The 18,355-nt window shown below is 37.1% G+C and overlaps 1 protein-coding gene across 1 annotated transcript in view; it reads left to right on the forward strand.

Annotated features, from left to right (window-relative positions):
- The window catches only part of SGK1 (serum/glucocorticoid regulated kinase 1), a 108,350-nt gene that overhangs the window by 60,537 nt on the left and 29,458 nt on the right, over window positions 1–18,355 (forward strand). Inside the window, exon 3 of the mRNA XM_032339454.1 lies at window positions 16,643–16,718. Within this exon, the coding sequence (XP_032195345.1) occupies window positions 16,643–16,718 (76 nt within the window). The remainder of the gene's footprint in view (window positions 1–16,642; window positions 16,719–18,355) is intronic.

An 18,355-nucleotide genomic window follows, 5' to 3' on the forward strand; every position in this document is an offset into this window, starting at 1 on the left:
TGAGAAAATTAATATTCTTTAGTCCTAATTTTTTTTAAAGTTTTTATGTCAGTTCATTTGACTTCCGTTCCTACTTCATTAGTTCCAGATCTGTTCTGGATTTCTGCCATGTGGGAAGTAGTTGCGGGAGTCCCCTTTCTTTATATAGTGGTTAGTGTAATTATTGCTGAAAGGGGATTTACCTCACTCCTGATGTTAATATGCTTCTCAAAAGCAGTTTTCATATCCAATACTTGTCATTTATGAAGGAATTAATAAACCAGATTCCGAGGTTCCTCCCTGCCATCAAAAGTCAATGATTTTTTAAGACCTTATGGTCACTTTCCTAATTGAAAAAATCAACCCACTTCTTGCTCTCATGAGAAATAATCCAGGTGTGCTTGGGCAGGAAGTAAGTTCTTTACTCTTCTGTGCAGAAGGTGGGAGAATGGAAGAAAGATTATCTTTCCAGCTGGAAGGCAATCCTTTCCCAGAGATACAGATAATCTCTTTGAAAAGTTTCTAGACTCCAGAACAATTAAACTCTAAAAAAAGAATTATTAGGTCACATAAATTGAAGGAACTGTCACATTGGGAAATAAGATTCCATTCACATTTTTACTGGTGCAAAATTTCATGTTGTATGAATTATTTGCAGTATATTTTTCCCCATGACAAGTTGATTCTGATTTAAATCCTCTGGGACTGCAAACACATAACTTATTTACTCCCTTCAGTGTACCTTAGCTTGAGAGAAGAGATTTTTTTGGTGGCAAGCTGTTTCAGTGGAGTCAGACTATGTAATAGGATAGAAAAAAGCAAAAGGCTAGGAGAAAAATGAGTAGAGAAGTTTCTTCCTAAACAAAATCTGAATAAATGAAATTGAGTTTTTTGTTTTTTGTTTTTGTTTTTTTTTTTTAAAGATTTTATTTATTTATTTGACAGAGAGAGAAATCACAAGTAGGCGGAGAGTCAGGCAGAGAGAGAGAGAGAAGCAGGCTCCCGCTGAGCAAAGAGCCCGATGCGGGGCTCGATCCCAGGACACTGAGATCATGACCTGAGCCGAAGGCAGCGGCTTAATCCACTGAGCCACCCAGGCGCCCCGAGTTTTTTTTTTTTTTAAATAAGACCAATGAAAATGTTGGTGGGCCATGTAAGGAAGCTGAGAATAGCCACAGGACCTTCTACTTTTGGAGTTAATCGCCTTCTGATGGCGGGGGTGGGGGGCGGGGGCGGTCAGGGGCATTGTAACTTAGCAGTTAGTAAATCATTCCAGTCTGCAATTAGTGTAATCATCTCAAAAATCTTGAACATTCAATGCTTAAAACAAGTCTATTTCAGATATTTGAGTTGCCGGCCAACTACCCCAAAATAGTCATTTCTTGACAATTTTTTAAAATCACTTCTCTTAGGCTACGGATGAAAACAGCAAACTCTGGGGATGAAACACAGAAGCAATTATAGGAAAAGAAAGTACCTAATACTATGCAAAATGTGTGAGAACTGAGTCATATGTAAAAATTTTTTAACTTCTTTACTCTTAAATTGTGATTCCTGGAATCCCTTCTTCATAACTGACTCACAATCTATTTTGGAACAAACCTGGCAGCACTACACTCCTTTCACGATAGATTAAAATTCATACCAAAAAGTCAGAGACTGATGGAATAATCAGGTAATACTGACTGAGGAGCCTCGCACCCACGCAGCCCTGTGTGAAACACTAAGCATATGGCTTTCAGGTTGAGGCTGACCTAAACTTCCATGTTTTGTAGTTATGTTTCCTAATGTTGTGTTTGGAAAAATGAACCTATTAGAAATACCTAAATCATAGTTCAGGTGAGATGCTTGATCTTGTTCTTTATTTAAAATACCTATTTTTTTCCACTTCTAAGAGTTCTCTAGATTTTTTTTTTTTAAGATTTTATTTATTTGACAGAGAGAGAGAGAGAGCACAAGAAGGGGGAGCCTCAGGCAGATGGAGACAGAGAAGCAGGCTCCTAGCTGAGCAGGAACCTGATATGGAACCCAATCCCAGGACCCCGGGACCATGACCTGAGCTGAAATCAGATGCTTAGCCAACTAAGCCAACCAGAGCCCCTTCTCTAGAATTTTTATAATGAATTTCATCATTTTTCAGTAATTCCTTAATTGTATTTTTTTCTAAAAAGAGTTTGGAGCTTTATTTTCGTCTTGAATTTAGTTGCTTCTCCTCCTTTTGTTTACAATATTCAGCTCATTTTGTTTCAGAGTTTACATTTACTTCTTAACTTTAAAAAAGATTCTTTTCAGGCACCTGAAACACAGGCCCAGAAGGGACATGCGTTTACCCTTCCCCTTTAGGCAGTCTTCCAAAGACGATGCTACCCAAGGGTGGTTTCTCATAGCTCTAGAAAAGAGTACACAGTGTCCACCTGCATGTCATCTTGACATTTAAATACTTCTGCTCTGTCTAACCAAAGCCTTCCCACTTCAAATCCAGCCTGTCTGCCTCGTTTGGTATTCAAGGCAAATAGCCCACCATTTCCTTGTAAAAAGCCCTCTCTTACCTTTAAAGAATATATTCAATTGCCATCTGGTTTTTCTTCAAGAAAATGAGTAACAGCCCCATTTACCTCTCTTCATTGGTCTTCTCTTCCAACACTTGAATCACTTTACCATCTCTGTGGTTGTTTTCTAAATAACTTCAAAGTTCTTCAGTCTGTGAACATGGACTCTCAGAGTTCAGAACAATCTAAGTTGGGATTACCCCAACAGCTCCTCCACATCATCCTCTCATTCTCATAAAATTCTCATAAAAATATATTTATTTTTATATCGGTCTTCTTAAGTGTCTTATTAAAAACTTTTTCAGGTCTAGATTTAGATTTGTTTTTAATGCTACTGATTTAGTAGATTTTGTAGAGGATACATTGTATTGAGTCTCTATGAGGTAGCCATTTTTATGCAATGCTGAAACCTAAGTAAAATTTCTTTAAGAGACATTTATAGAAATTAAAATCACAGCTAAAAAAAGTTTTACTGTATTTCTACTTAATTTTTTTCAAATATTTTCCTCTACTTAATCTTGGATAAATTTTCCAATTCTATACTTTTCCAGCAAGTTTCTAGCCAAAGGAACAAAAAAGAGAAAAAGAGAGAGAATCAGAAATTAGCTGCATAACACCAGTGCAATAATTGTGCCAATTTAGTTTGGCATCAGTGTGATTATGAACAAATTTAGAAGCTTTAGAAATGTTTTGGGCTATTTCTGCATGAATTATATTTGAATCTCAGGTCTATTGTTTTCCTTTTTTTTTTTTTTTTGTAAAGCAGCCTGAAAATTACAATATATGCCAGTATGCAATTTGTAGTTCATTAATTTGATTCATACCTCTGAAGGTCTAGGCTTCCTGAAACGGTAACCTTATCTAGCATATTCAGTCTTGGTGTTTGGGAAGTTTAACAAAGTGTCCAGGTCCATGGAGAAACTAGATAATGGACATAAAGATTGAGGCCATAGGACTTAATGAAAATCTTCATGGGGGAGCCTTGACACTCCTTGTTCCCTCTTTCCCAATGAAAATGAACCTCTCATGGGTTAATATTAGAGAATATTATCTCTGCACATGTCTAAAGAAACTCAAGAACACTACACTCAAACTGAGGACTAGAAGAGGGTAGACATGCATTCAAGATCATCAATAATTCTATGCTGAAAGATGCATGAGACTATAGCTTCAAAATACACGCACATTTTATATATAAATATATTTACCTCTCTTCATTGGTCTTATTTTCCAACACTGGAATCATTTTATATATAAAAATGTATATATTATATTTATATATAAAATGATTCCAGTGTTGGAAAATAAGACCAATGAAGAGAGGTAAATATATGTAAATAAATATATACTTTAACTATATACTATATATATACTATATTATATATTATCTGTAAATTATATATAAAAATAACTATAATATATTATATTGCATATTTATATATAAATTATATATATTTTTATATATTTTATCTTGACACTTTACATCAGGGCCTTTTCCAATCATTAGAACTTTCATCCTTCCATTTCCTAGAGAGGGAAAAACCTGGTCTGTTTGCATTAAGATAGATAGATTTATAGATATCAATGTTAGATAATTTTTACATTATGAAGATAATATAAAAATGCTAAAATTTTAGGAAATGGGGAAAAAAGAAAAACATCTATAATCCCACTACAGTAAAATAAGAAGCATTGCTTCATATATTGACTTTTATGTCCTTCTGTACACATTTGAAGTACAATTTGATATTGTGACTTCTCTTTTTTAACATAACAATAGGTAACATTTCTCCATACAATGGAAAATACTTAAAAGGCACTATGAGCACAGTGGCTATGCTGTTCTTTACTTAATCATTTTCTCATTAAACATTAGATTGCTTTCAGTGAGTCTTAACTATGGATAATGTTAAGACGGCATTGTGCACACAAATTTATGAATTACTTATTAGGATAAGTGATCTAAAATGAGATAAATAAGATAAAAGTATTGGGCATCTTAAAACTGTTAAAATATAACAGCTTTCAGAAAACATTTAAAAATTATAGTAAAAGGAGAAGTTTATGAGAATACTAATTTTACAAAACCCTTGCCAGCACTGAATATTTTCTTTTAAAAAAATAAGTTCTGTTTATTATTAGGAATATAATTTTCTCTTAGAACATATGTATTCTAATCAACCACCATTATTCATAATCCTATCCCTTTCCATAGGGAAAAGAGAAATAGGTATCACTTAAAATATATTGGTAAGGCATTTTCCACTTGGGTTTTCAAAGAGCAGCTTGGATTACTTAAGGATTGTGGTGATAAACCAGCACACTGTCTTCAGTTATAACCTGCCCCAGTAACCTTTGAGGCAGATTTTCCGTAACACCAAGGGCTAAAGTCTAACTCATTTGGAGGAGAGTTATATAAACTGCTGTGTTCTGAACCATCATCTTCCAGCCTTAGTCAGCATCTGTACTGCAAGGTCAAGTCCTGTTAATTATCACATCAAACTCTTAAGGGCTTCTGTACAGAGACTGTTTAGTGGTTTTAACTGGGGGAAAAGGCATTGATAAAAGAAGTGTTGAGTTCAGAAAAGAAATGACGAAGTTTCTAAGCAAGACTTTTCCTTTTCTTTTTAACTGACGTCCCCATTCCTGGCCTTGAGGCCTCATCCTTTCTATTCACCACAGAGACAAAGTCTAGATATATATGTAGAATCGTGTGCGCGCACACACACATACACACATGCATGCGTGTGTACACACACACACACACACACACACACACACACAAAGAAGGAATTGTCGCGGATATATATTTGGGTATGTATGCATGGGAGTTTCCTGGAAGAAATCACCAGAAACTGTTGGTGGCGGTTCCTGGAGACTATTGGTGATAGTTCCTGGAGACTGTTGGTGATGGTTGTGGAACTAGGGACAGATTTTCTTTCTTCCTCTCAAAGATCAATTTAGTTAAAAACCAGTTATGCCCATCAATGTTCTGAAAAGATATTCTTCTGTTTTCTTTAAGAAAAGAAGCATATGTGGCCAATTTAAATGGAACTGGCACTTTTGTATGGCTATAGAGTAAATAGTAACAGGATGAAGTAACTTGAGCAGATGTGTAAGTAGTAGACTGCTCAGATTCATTTTCTTTTATGCACTCAGGTGCTTCACACTTAACTCTCTTTAGGTTAAAATACCCCGGGAAAAACAGAAGGAAGTTTTCGGGACCACATGGAGGCATTAACAAGCATAGCATACGCGAGGTGAAGCCTTGCCATGAATCTCCCCATCTCCACAGCACCAGTGATCTGTAGCAATCGACCACAGCAGGTGCAAGACCTGAGTTTTCATTCTCTTGACAAACATCGTTTGGAACCCCCATGGGGGACCTTGGGATACATTGAAAACAAGGGAACACAAGCAGTGACCTGTCTGTGTTTACTTTAGGGCATGCTTCCGGTTTTGAGCAAAACTGAGTAGTAAGATATCTACATATAAATGTAAAACCACAGTTCATCATCCATTCTTTTAATAAGTATCTATTGTCACTTGGCTGTGTAACTACTTCTGTGGCTGGACTAGTATGCTAGTATGCTAAGGCACTGGGATTTGGTGAATAAGTCAGGACACAGTCCCTTTTGCTATAGAGCTTACAGTCTAGGAATATCTAAATTATAAGTAATGAGCAATAGAAAGGCTTCATTTTTCCAAGAAGTACGTACTTTTGTACTTTTTCTGCTCCCTACCTTTTTGTGAATTTCTATTCCCCTGAAATGGAAATTTTTTTCTCCCAAGTAACTTTTAATCATTGCTTTGTGAAAAGAAGCCTCCTTTTATCATCTTTATTTTCCCACAACAAATACTTAAAAACAGCAATGTATTTTACACCGTCTGGGAAGAAAGTGAACACTGATGGTGTCAAGAATAAATTCCATTCTTTTTTCCAAACAGGTTAATAAGGGAGAGATAAACCCTCAAATTAAAAAGAATTAAACCTTCTAATTAAAAAGAATAAATCTTGAATAAAATTTTCAAATAGATTTTATTAGTAACTCATGTATAGTATTTACAACCTAAGTCATTTGTAAGTACGTAGATATTTGGAGGCATTCTTGTTTAGTGATTAAAAGCCTGGGCTTGCTAGCTGCATTTTCCTTTTCTGAGTTATCTTATTTTGGCATCTGTAAAATGGGCATAATGATAATAATACCTTTCTCATAGTAATGTTGAGAGTACAGAGTTAGCTAATGTGAAGCACTAGAACCTCTTGGCTCTAGGTGTAGTCTTTTGCCCTAGAAGGCTACACTTGTGTTTTGCCCTCTGAAGTTTTCCAGCATGTGCTTTTCTGGCCTGGCTGAGTGTTGGGTTCCTGGCAGCAGTCCTTTGTAACTCCCAGACAGGTTCGAAAAGACATGTGCTACAGGGCAGGGACTGGGAAAGAGGGAGCCAGAGGGAGAGCTGACTCTTGAAGACTGCCACTGAGCTGAGGAGAGGTTGGGGTGAGGGCAAGTAAACACAAAGCTTTCCTACCATTTTTAGGTTGACTGCCCCCCTTTTTTAATTCAAAAAATCTTGATAAACCTGTTTTCTGGAGTTCTAACAGATTTGGTTCTGACAACTTCTCCTTGCTTTTTGATGTTTCTGCCCAAGAACAGGCACTTGGAGGAGCCAACTCCACCATCTTGCTGATTTCCCTGGATAAGATTTCAAAGGTTAATGTGTCCACACTTCCCCTCCTCCCAAGAATGGACAGCAATAATGCCCAGAGTTTGTTCAGAGGGTTCATGGAGTAATGAGATAATAAATATGCTGACCCATTGTAAACACTCCATAAAAATATGACTAGTGATTATTTGCTGAAATGTAGTGTGACTTTAAATTCTAGGTCTAGGGAAAACTTCAATAGCAGATTGCAGTGGCATTTGTTTGCTTTTTTAGGACAACTAAAGGTAGCATCATTCAGTCCTCAGGAACGGTCCTATATGCCTTTAAAGATCTGGAGCATCTGTTTGATCCTTGACCAACCTCTGGATCCACAATTATGCTTGAATGATAAAATCCAAACTCAAGCCACTTCAGGATTTTCTAGAGCCCACTGAAAAAATAAGTAGAAAAAAGTATAGAGACAGAAAGAAAAGAAAAAAGTGAACTGCACATGGAAAATACCTGCCCAGGGAAGCAGCTAATGCAGGATCTTCTTGGAACACTCACAGGCCCATGATCTTAACCTGCTTACTTCCCAGAAGTTACTTCCCTCAAGTGTTCTGGCTGGGATCAGAACCTACACCTCTTAAAGCTGAAATTCAGTGCTTAGTAAAAACTGTCCACTTCTCCACATGTTATATAGATGTTTTTCATTCCCTGGACATTTTCCTACTCATTTCTCCATGGGCCTAATGACCTACCCACTGAATACCAAAGACATGTTGGATAAAGGATCATTGTCAAGTTGTATGATTAACTTGGCTAAATGCTAACACAGTTTCGCAATGAAAACCTTCCTTCTCTGCCATTCTAAACTTTGTAAAAGATGTATTTATTCATGGTGTTTTTGTTTATGGAAAAGATACATTTCATAATTATCAGCTATTTTTTTAACATATGTTTCATATCAGATACAAAAAAAAGGTCAAATGAGATCTTAAAAAAAAATGTTGGCTTGATCTGCTAAAAGTGAGTCTTCCAGCACATCTGGGAACCTCTGTAAAAAATTAACTCAACATTCTGGGCTCTTGGGATGGCCATTTTATTAACTGGTTTTGCAGAAGCACTCTGTGAAAGCCAAGGCATATAAGAAATATTTTTAGACCTGTAGACCATTAAATACTGTATAGTTAGCCCACTGCATGAGAAAAACAGCAGGTAGTTAAATGGAGGTGTCTAGTTCCATTCACAGAGGGAAAAAGAAACCATGCATTTGTTGGCAATTGCATTTGAAAATTTAGACTCTGGCTAAAATGTTATTGGAAGATTGAATATCAGACTTTTTTGTTAAAAGAAAATTAAACATCAAGAATTATAGCAAAGAGCAAATTATAATCACATTGGCCTTGAATCTGACATAGCTTCTGTATAGAAAAGCAGTAGGAACATTTTATCCTAGGACCTTACATAAAATCCAGATCCAGATTTCTATTTCTGCCCCCCACCACCCGTTGTCAAATACCTTTGTAGAGATCTGCTCAAAGAGAAAAATACTGAAGAACATTGTCATTTGCCTTGAAAGATACTCCAAAAAACCCACATTTCTCTTTTTCTCATAATGCCTAAGATTAGGTGTTTGTTCAACATTTAACTTAGGCCTGGAAATCATCCCTTATGTCACCCTTATATGCTACAGTGATCCTGAAATCACCATACTTAGTTTCTTCCCTATACCCAGTGGATAAATATGACTTAATCGGTGTTACTTCTGTTTGACAGAAGTTGGTTTCAGTATGACAGAGATTCCTGAGGAGTTTACCATTATGTGGTACTCCAGTCCCTCTCCCCTTGCATGGAGTCCTGCACTGGTATTTATTTTTTAAGTTTCTTATTGCAATGTGCAGCCTCATTTGAGAACAACTGGAAAGCAATGTGCATGAGTAGGGGAAAGAAGAATCTAGTGGACTAGACACGGACTCATCATGGACAAATCCAAATGATAAATTGAATTGAGCCTGAATCTATGCACAGTTTTGAAGATTATTCTTCCCACCTATGGTGTTATAGTCCTAGATAAGAGTCTGAAAGATAAATAGAGCCAATCATTAATCACTTTCTCCAATGAATGTATTGGTAGCTCAGTAGAGCCTAAACAATTTTCTACATCTTTATGCAAAGAAAAATAAATGGTTTGATTGGAATGGCAGGAGCTAAACATCAGGCCAGGTCCTGGCTTTACCGTGAGACAGGCCTCCAGTTTCCTCCATTACTACGTATTTCTGGAAGCATCAACTACTGAGTTAACCCCACTCTCAACCACTTCAGAACTCCAACACCAGGAATTCAGGAGGGTTCAACCATGTGTTTGAAAACATGTGAATGAAAACATGTGTTAAACCATGACCTTTTGGCATAAAAATTGTCTCCTTTAATTTCTAATAACTTAAATTGAGGGGGACTTACAGACTTCATTTTTAATTGTTTAGAGATTAATAATTCAATCATTTAGCCCATGTTTACTGAACGCTTATGGTGTGCAAACAATCCTCAGGAGTCATGAAATTTATAAAAGACCATAAAAAATGAATGAGACAATTATGTATTAAGTGCCATTGGGAAATAAAAAGCAGAAAGGGAAAGACATTTCCAAAACAGGATGTCAGGAAGGGCTTCACTGAGAGGATGACGTTGGAGCAAAGACCTGCAGAAGATGAGAATTATGCAAATACCTGAGAAAAGAAAGTTCTAGTCAGAGTGCTCAGCAAGCATAATGCCTGGAAAGAAGTCTTTCTTATTTTTTGCTGGTACTATCGGTATATAGATAATTCAGTTAACAGAACAAATGCTGAAAGAGTCTATCTCTTCTAGCCTCCAGTCTGTCAGGATTCTCCTGTTAACATGTTCAATTGTATGACCATGGCTAATAAAACCTATCAATTATCAAGCCCTACAGGAAACTAAGCCTAAGCCTGACCCTAAGCCTAACTTTAACTTTGACAGTTTATCCAATAACAAGATGAAGGCTAAAAGAGATTATGTAACATTGCCAGGGTCACACACAGAGCCAAGTGTGGGGTGGCCATATTTTATTACAGGTCTATCTGACTGCAAAGCCCATGCTCTAAACAGCCATATCCAGTTATTTCTACCAACTTTGATCTAAAATAAATGCAAGGAAGTGTCTCTTAACGACAGTGGAGGTATTGAAAACAACATGAATAACTTCTGGCTATCTGTGTGACCTTCTGTATGTCACTTTATCCCTTTCAGAATTTGTTTTCCCATCCATTAAATAAGGAGGCTAAACTAAGTCATGTGTTAAATCCATTCTACCCACAAAATACAATTATTCTGTGATACATTAACTAACGCTGGCCCCTGTACCATCTTTTGAATCCTACCAAACCAATGATGTAGTCAGTGAACATGCAGTGATTACATTTTCTGGGCCAGGCACAAGCTACAAACACCTTTCCTCCAAATAATTTCTACTTAAGAATGTAGTTATATGCTTTGGTACAGATTATATAAAGGTTTGACCTGGATGTCAGTCAAACCAACTCTGTGTGTCTTCTTTGCTTTTTGTTTTAACTTACAAATGAAGATGTGTGATTGTTGGTTCTGATGCTGTTACTGAAAAATTTGTAGGAAGATAGGATCCTTTAAAGCTTCTAAAATGACCGCATATTGGGGTGCCTGGGTGACTCAGTCAGTTAAGTGTCCAACTCTTGGTTTGGGCTCCATTCATGATCTCAGGGTTCTGAGATTGAGTTTCACCTGTGGCTTGGCACTCAGCAGGGAGTCTACTTGAGATTCTCTCTCTCTCCCTCTGTTCTTTCCCCCTGCATTTGCACTCTCTCTCTCTCTCTCTCCCCACCTCATTCTCAGTAATAAATAAATCTTTAAAAAATAAAAATAAATAAATAAAGTGACCACATATTACCTGATTCCCTACTCAAGTTTTCCTGTTTATTCCTGCCATGGTGCTCTTCTCAACAGCTGGCATTAGGAAACTAGTTCTGCAAGGGCAGGGGCACATCCATCTGGTTCCCAGCTATTCGGGCATTGTCCTTACCATTCAATATGTTTTCCACAAATATTCATTCAATTAAATGTATAATTGAATTAATTTCAAAATTGAGGAGAAATCCAAGTTTTAAGAAGCCAACATCAGTTCTCAACAGACATCTTGAAATGTCAAGACTCGGACTCTGTCCCTCCATCAGTCACTCACTTATGCTATGTTCCCCACTAGTCCTCAGTATCTTCATCTATGAAGCAAGAAGGAAGGTGACAAAAGATCTCTTACAGCTCCCCACATCTCTGATCCTTTCAACTCTACTAACATGTGATTTAATAGAGGTTTACCCTGGACATCTTGATTTTATGTAGACCAGAGGTTGAAACTGAAATACTTGCTGGGCCAGCAGGAAACATAAATAAGCAAAGTGGGTTGGATGATAAATTGTCTTAAGCAATTCACAGTCATAAAGGCCAAACCAAAAAATATTAAAAAATCAACAAAAATGCAAGTGAAATAAAGCCTCCAAAAGAAGAACATTTGTCTACTTGATTGGAATCAAAATGTTCTCAGGAGCCAAGATTAGTCCCTATGTTCCATGTCATATGAATGTAATTAATGTTAAGCTGCTGAATGATGATAAATCATTAGTTCTTTCAGAACTGTAAGACTTAGGATCTCTGTTGAAATTCTTGACGAATCTCTTGACAAGACTCTTGCTGTCCTTGTGTACACTGTCAGGTTAGTGATACCAGATACACAGAATGTGAGATGTTTGTTGTAGTGAAATAGCGTGGATGAATTCTCATCCTGCCATGAGCAATGTGGAGGATTAGCCCAAAGGTGGAGACTTGAGAACCCACACCTACCTACCCCCATCCACAACTGTGTAAGTGTCTCCACTAAACACCCAAAGATTATATGGTCTGGGTAGGTCAGAGATGAAGCAAGTGCCACCAGAAGGACTGTAGATACAGCACATGAACCAGGCCCTAAGTATGTTCCACAAGCCCGCCATGTTTTCTGAGGCACAGGGTAGAGTGATTTCTTTAGCTGCCGGGGACTATGGACAGTCATGGCCACAGCTGATCATTCTTCTTGGTCCCCAAATTCCAAAGCTCTGAAATATTTAGGACTCCTCCCTCTTTCCCAATTTCTGGTCACCCCTCAAGTTTTACAAAATCATTACAGCTGCCCTTGATAGCCATCCCTCCTTTCCAATTTTCACAGTGCCCTCGCTCATTGTGCTCTTCCTCGGTGTTTCCCCAACAGCACAGCAGCTTCCTGATCTCCTCAGCTTTGGTCATTTGTGACTCTGGTCTTTCATACAAACTGCTAAGGCTCTTGAATTCCCTCAGAGTGAAGGATTTATTGACATTCAAAGCATTTCACCATCTGGCTTCTACCTAGTTTCCAGTCATTTCTCCCATGAGCTTTCTATTCCCATGAGGTAGTTCCACCAAGAGTTGCCTAACCATGCCTTATTAAGTTTTGCTCCCACACCTTTGTTTGTAATTGCTCCTCCCACCCTGCATGCTTTTCTACTGCCTGTCCACCAATCCAGTGTTGCCAGTATTTTCCAAACCTGCTCAAGTCCTCCCTGTTCCTTAAAGCCTTGCTCAACAACTTTGCCCACACTATTCATTCCTTTTTTTAAAGTGGACAAAATTTAATAGCTATACAACATTCCTCATGTTGGATTTAGAGGAACTTAATATGAGGTTCCATAGACATCTTTGTAGATGTTTATGACCTGTTACCAAAATCACAAGGTAAGGACCTAGTGATCAATGCATTTCCATTGTGCCCTTATAACAATCAGGGTAGCCCCTTGGTCTTCAACAAAAGCTTAATAAATACTTGTTGGATATAATAAAGCCATCTGAGAGAAAAAACATTAGGAAGACTTTTCTTCCCCTGGGTACACAGAACTGAATTTAAATTTAATATTTGCAGAATGACTTTATATCCTGTGATAGTATCTAGAGGACATTTTCTAAAGCCTCACTAAAGCAATTTAAGAAGCAAAATCTTATATCCCTAGATATAAAGTGTTCTTGCTTACTTTTGAACATCATGTAACCTGAGTTGGGAGAAACTCAACTTCTCTGGTTAAGAACAAACAAACATGTTGAGAGTTTCTATTGTATTTCAGGAAGAATTAATGACTTTAGCAGTAAAGTATACTGCATACTTTAGTAGCATACTGCTAAAATCATAAAAAGTCATACACAAATTACAAATAAGTCTGAAGTAAATCAGGGAGAAATCTATACATTCTTATTAATTTTTCCTATGTCATCAAGTGATTTTTAAATTATTCATATATGCATGTATATGTATTTATTGTGGAGCAATGTTCTTTAAATTGGGATAAGATGGAACGAGGAAAGGTGACCATAATTGTTTCCTTTCTGGCAACCCTATGGATATTACAACTTGTCATTAATTGAAGGCATTTGTAGAATTAAGATTTGGCTCATTTCTCATATCAGTGGAATATCTAATGATTTATTCACAGGTTCATTTCCCAGAGCTTGTTCAAAATTTCTGAACATCTGACATCTCCCTAGATGTGTTCATCTGAAGCACCCTACCTTTTACTGTTAAACTACTTCTATCCTATTCAAATGCCCTTATCTTTCTAATGTTCTAATGTTATAGTAACTTAGAAAGTACTTCTAGATCTCAAAACTCTAGGGAATAAGCATTCAGCAATGACCTTCTAGAAGTAATCCTCTTTCCTTCACCTTCACTCTAAAACTTTCAATTCTATTAGGCAAGGAGATTTTCCCTCCTTTCCCTCCAGGGACGTATTAGAAATAAGTTGAAAGATGGTACCTCTTCTATGAGAAAAACATATTTTTTTAAGACCACCTCCCCCCAAAACCTGTAAGGATTTAAATAAGTGTGACTAAGTCCCATCGACTTTGTTGAATTCACAGTTTTAAAGGATCTCTTTCTAAATCGTCAGTTCCAAATTGCTCTGTATGCAAAACAGTGCAAGAGATCATTTTGTTTTTTCAGAATGTTTATGCTGCCATTTATTAAATAAACTTTAACAGGCTTCATTAAATTTTAATAAATCTAATTATGGTTTGAATTGTTGGTTGTGGTAATGGCATGTGGTTATGGGGGGAAAAAAAAAGTCATTACTTAAAAACATTCTAAAGAAATTACAACTGAAGTGTCACGATGTCTGGTATTTGCTTCACAATATTCCAGCCTAAAAAAGAGGGGAATAGATGAACTAAGACTGGTAAAATGATAAAGTGTTGAAAACTGTTAAAAGCTGTATGATGGGTACATAAGTGGTTATTATACTGTTTACTTTTTTGTGTGCTTGAAGTTTTTACCTCAGTAAAGAGACTTAAATATCATGACGAAGAGAGGCAAAAAAGAGGCCTGCCACCCTGGAAATGGAAGGCCCGGGTGAGACAGAATGGCTACTCTGAAATATTTGAGGAAATCATTTCCCAAGGAGAGCAGATGTTCTATGCAGCTCAAGGGTGAACTAGAACAAGTGAGCAAAGTTTCAAGGATCCAGATTTCAATTCAACCTGTAAAGAACTTTCTAACAATTGGAGCAGTATTTTAGTGGACTACGCTATCCCTTCGAAGGAATTTATATTGAGGCCGCTTAGTGAAGTTGGAGGGATTTTTGCATTGCTGCTCAGAATGTCATGTGGTCCATACATTCTTCTTATTTTTCCTGGAGATTTACATTTTCATGATTTTTCTTTTTTTTACCACAATTTAACTTCTGGAATCATATTTCCTATCAATTAAAAACACATTACACTACCAGAAATTTCCATTAATAAAACGTAGACTCCTTCCATTTTTATTTATCAAATATTTTATGTACCTATCTGATCTATTCACAGGTGTAGGAGGGTGACTGATCCCTTAATTTTTGTGTGTGTGGTAAGAACAATTACCATGAAATCTCCCCTATTTACAGATCTTTTCAGTGTATATTACAGTAATACCAACTTTAGGTTCAACAGATCTCTAGAAATTAATTATCTCATGTAACTGAAACTTTATACCCACTTCCTTCACTTCCTCCTTCTAGCCAGCCCCTGGCAAGCACCATTCTACTCTCTGATTTTGCATGTTTAGATAGCTCTTAGAAGTAGTATCATGTAGTATTTGTTCCTCTCTGTTTGGCTTATTTCCCTTAGCCTAGGTTAATTCACCTTGTTGTGGATGGTGGGATTTCCTTCTTTTTTAAGGCAGAATAATATTTCATTGTAGGTATATACCACATTTTCTTGATCCATTCATCTTTCTATAGCCTTGTGGGTTGTTTTTATCTCCTGGTTGTTGTAAATGATGCTGCAGTGAGCATAAGGGTGCAAATAATTCTCTGGGATCCTGGTTTCTACACGTTCTTTGCTAGTAGTTTCCACCAAGAGAAGGAGCCTGTGCCAGGTTGCAAATTGATTCATTGCTTCTTTTAACAGTAAAGACCTGCTATGGAAAGGAAAGTTCAGCACACCTAAGCAAAGTATTAAGTGACATTTTTGAGTATTTTGATTGTTGCTGCAATGGAAGGAATTCATCCATGAAATAATCATAGGGACTTTTCACGAGTAATCAAATTTAGATATAAAATATATCTTCTATATACAATAATATAAAATCTATAATAGACACTAAAATAATATAAACATCTATAGATACAAAAGACATCCTCTAAATTGAATGTCCTTCTTACCCTAAGATTTCTATTTCCCCAACTGAAACTGTTTTTGAAAGCCACACATCACATGAGTATGAAGTTGCACCCAAAAAAAGGATTAGTGCTATTCCCTAGAAATTGTTGTGAGGAATCTATTATTTGGATATGCCCTAGGCAGAGACGTTAGGTTGAATGCAATATATATATATATATATATATATGCATGCTAGTATTTTAAAAATATAGATTCTGTTACAATTATAAAATAAGAATTCATTTTATTTCTTTATTTCAAGTTTTTATTTAAGTTCTCATTTGTTAACATACAGCGTGGTGTTTATTTTAAGGTGCCACTGAATTAAAAATAATTCTCCCTTATTGTGTATTTTCCCAAGTATATATGCTAAAAGTACCTTCTCTATTATGTAGAAGTCCAAAACACATTTCATGTGGTAAGTGTCTTTACATTAATACATTGCTAATCTTACAAGGCCTCTGTGTACAGCTGTATAGTTTGCACACTGCAAAAAGCATGGGATAAGGGAGCTAGCAGAAGCTGAACTCCAGCTCCCATGTGGTTATCCAGCCATCAGTCCTGGCAGTGAAACTCTGTCAGGTCAAGGGTTACCCACAATTCCAACTGGCCAGGGGCTGCCATATGCACTAGCTTCAGCCTTGGAATCTTGCCTATAGAACTGTAGGTTGGAAACAGATGAAACAGTGAATCCATTTTCACATCTCTTCTTTTCTCCTTATGTTTTCAAGGCGAAAGAGCCATGTAATCATGCCAGCATCCTGACCAAGCCTGACCCAAGAACCTTCTGGACTAATGATGATTCAGGTATTATTGGAAAAATACACTCTCACCCTGGGATGTACAGGAAGCATTTGTAGTAAAGCCCTACACAAAGGCAAGGTTTGGGGGGAAACTGTGTTTTGCTTGTTTGTTTGTTTGTTTGTTTATACCTAGTCTAACACTTGACTATACTTAACAATCAATTTTATATATATATATTTTTTATATACACAGGTACATGTATATATAATACAAGTCCCTTAATTTTATCTTATTTTTTAGTATGTAAAGCATATATATGATCAGGCATAACTTTATAGAGTGTGAAGTATCTTCAGGCATTAGGGGCAACAGAGGAATGAGTCTCTTTCCTGGACTGGAGGACGGAGGTAAAGGATAAGGTGGCCAAATACTGGAAGTTTCTCTTCTAGAGTAAGAAGTAGATTAAAAAACCCAGGGGGAGTCACACTTGAGAATACTTAGAGGAGGGTAGGCATGACTTCTATCCAGGGGTATAGACCTAGTCAGAATCAGAGGAATGTCACTTTGTGAGATCAGAGAGAATTTGCTTCAGGTTGTGTAATTAAAAATCACCCTCAGAAAAAGAGTATGGTATGGAAATGCAAGGCATTTTTTTCCTTTTTTCACAGCTGAGACACAAGGCCTTATTGTGAGAGGTAAAGACCCAACTACAAATAAAAAGAGAAAGTTAAGCCAAAGGAGCTAAAATACCTAATAGAGTGTTACCAGAGCTTTCACCTTTTCTAATTAAAATAGGATCTAATTCAATAGAGAGCAGTAGTAGAGTAGGAGAGATAATACCTCATATTTGTATTAGGCCTCACGGCTTTATGAAGCTCATTCACAAGAATTCATGTGTTTTCGGCAACCCTGTGAAACAGGAGGGGCAGCCTATCCACACTGTCTCTGTGTGAGAGAGATAAAAATCAGACCCTGAAAGAGGCTGGCTGACAGAGCTAACGCTCATAACCAGAAAATACCAGAGCTGGGAGTAGGTCGGAGAGCCTGCTGGCCCAGTTCTATAACATGCTTCCTCAGAAGAAGCTGTCTTATGAGAACCAACGTGGGCTAAGTCCCTGCTTTAATCTTTCCTTTATAAAAGAGAGTCAGAGACTATGCCCATTAGCAGAAGCTGGAGGGGGGCCTAAGAAGGAAGTACAAAACCCTCTCATGCCTTTTTTCAAAGACAAGTCTTAGAGTCTAAACTTACTATCAATTTCCTCTGTCAAAAAAAATGATTGTCTTGTTTTCTGCCTTTTGAACAGAGATGAAAAGCATGAAAGTGAATTGGCCTATTTATGCCATCATTTTGGTCCATTAGTAATACAAGCACAGAATAAACAAGCCATCCACTGGCTAATGCCACTAAGACCCGCCGCACATGTGCTGTAAAGATGCTATGTAGAACAAGACATCACAATTAAATAATAAAAATGTTTCCTCAAATTATGTAGAGGCTGGAATAGGAAGGAAATCTGTACAGAAAATAGTGTTCAGGCACTTTCTGGAGCTGGAAAAATTATGCTACAAGAAAAACTAATGCAAGTGGGGGGCTGCCTGGGTAGCTCTGTCGGTTAAGCATCTGCCTTTGGTTCAGGTCATGATCTCAGGGGTCCTGGGATCGAGTTCCACATCGGGCTCCCTGCTCAGCAGTATGTCTG

The sequence above is a fragment of the Mustela erminea genome, chromosome 4 (assembly GCF_009829155.1).
Source record: "Mustela erminea isolate mMusErm1 chromosome 4, mMusErm1.Pri, whole genome shotgun sequence".
Taxonomy (NCBI): domain Eukaryota; kingdom Metazoa; phylum Chordata; class Mammalia; order Carnivora; family Mustelidae; genus Mustela; species Mustela erminea.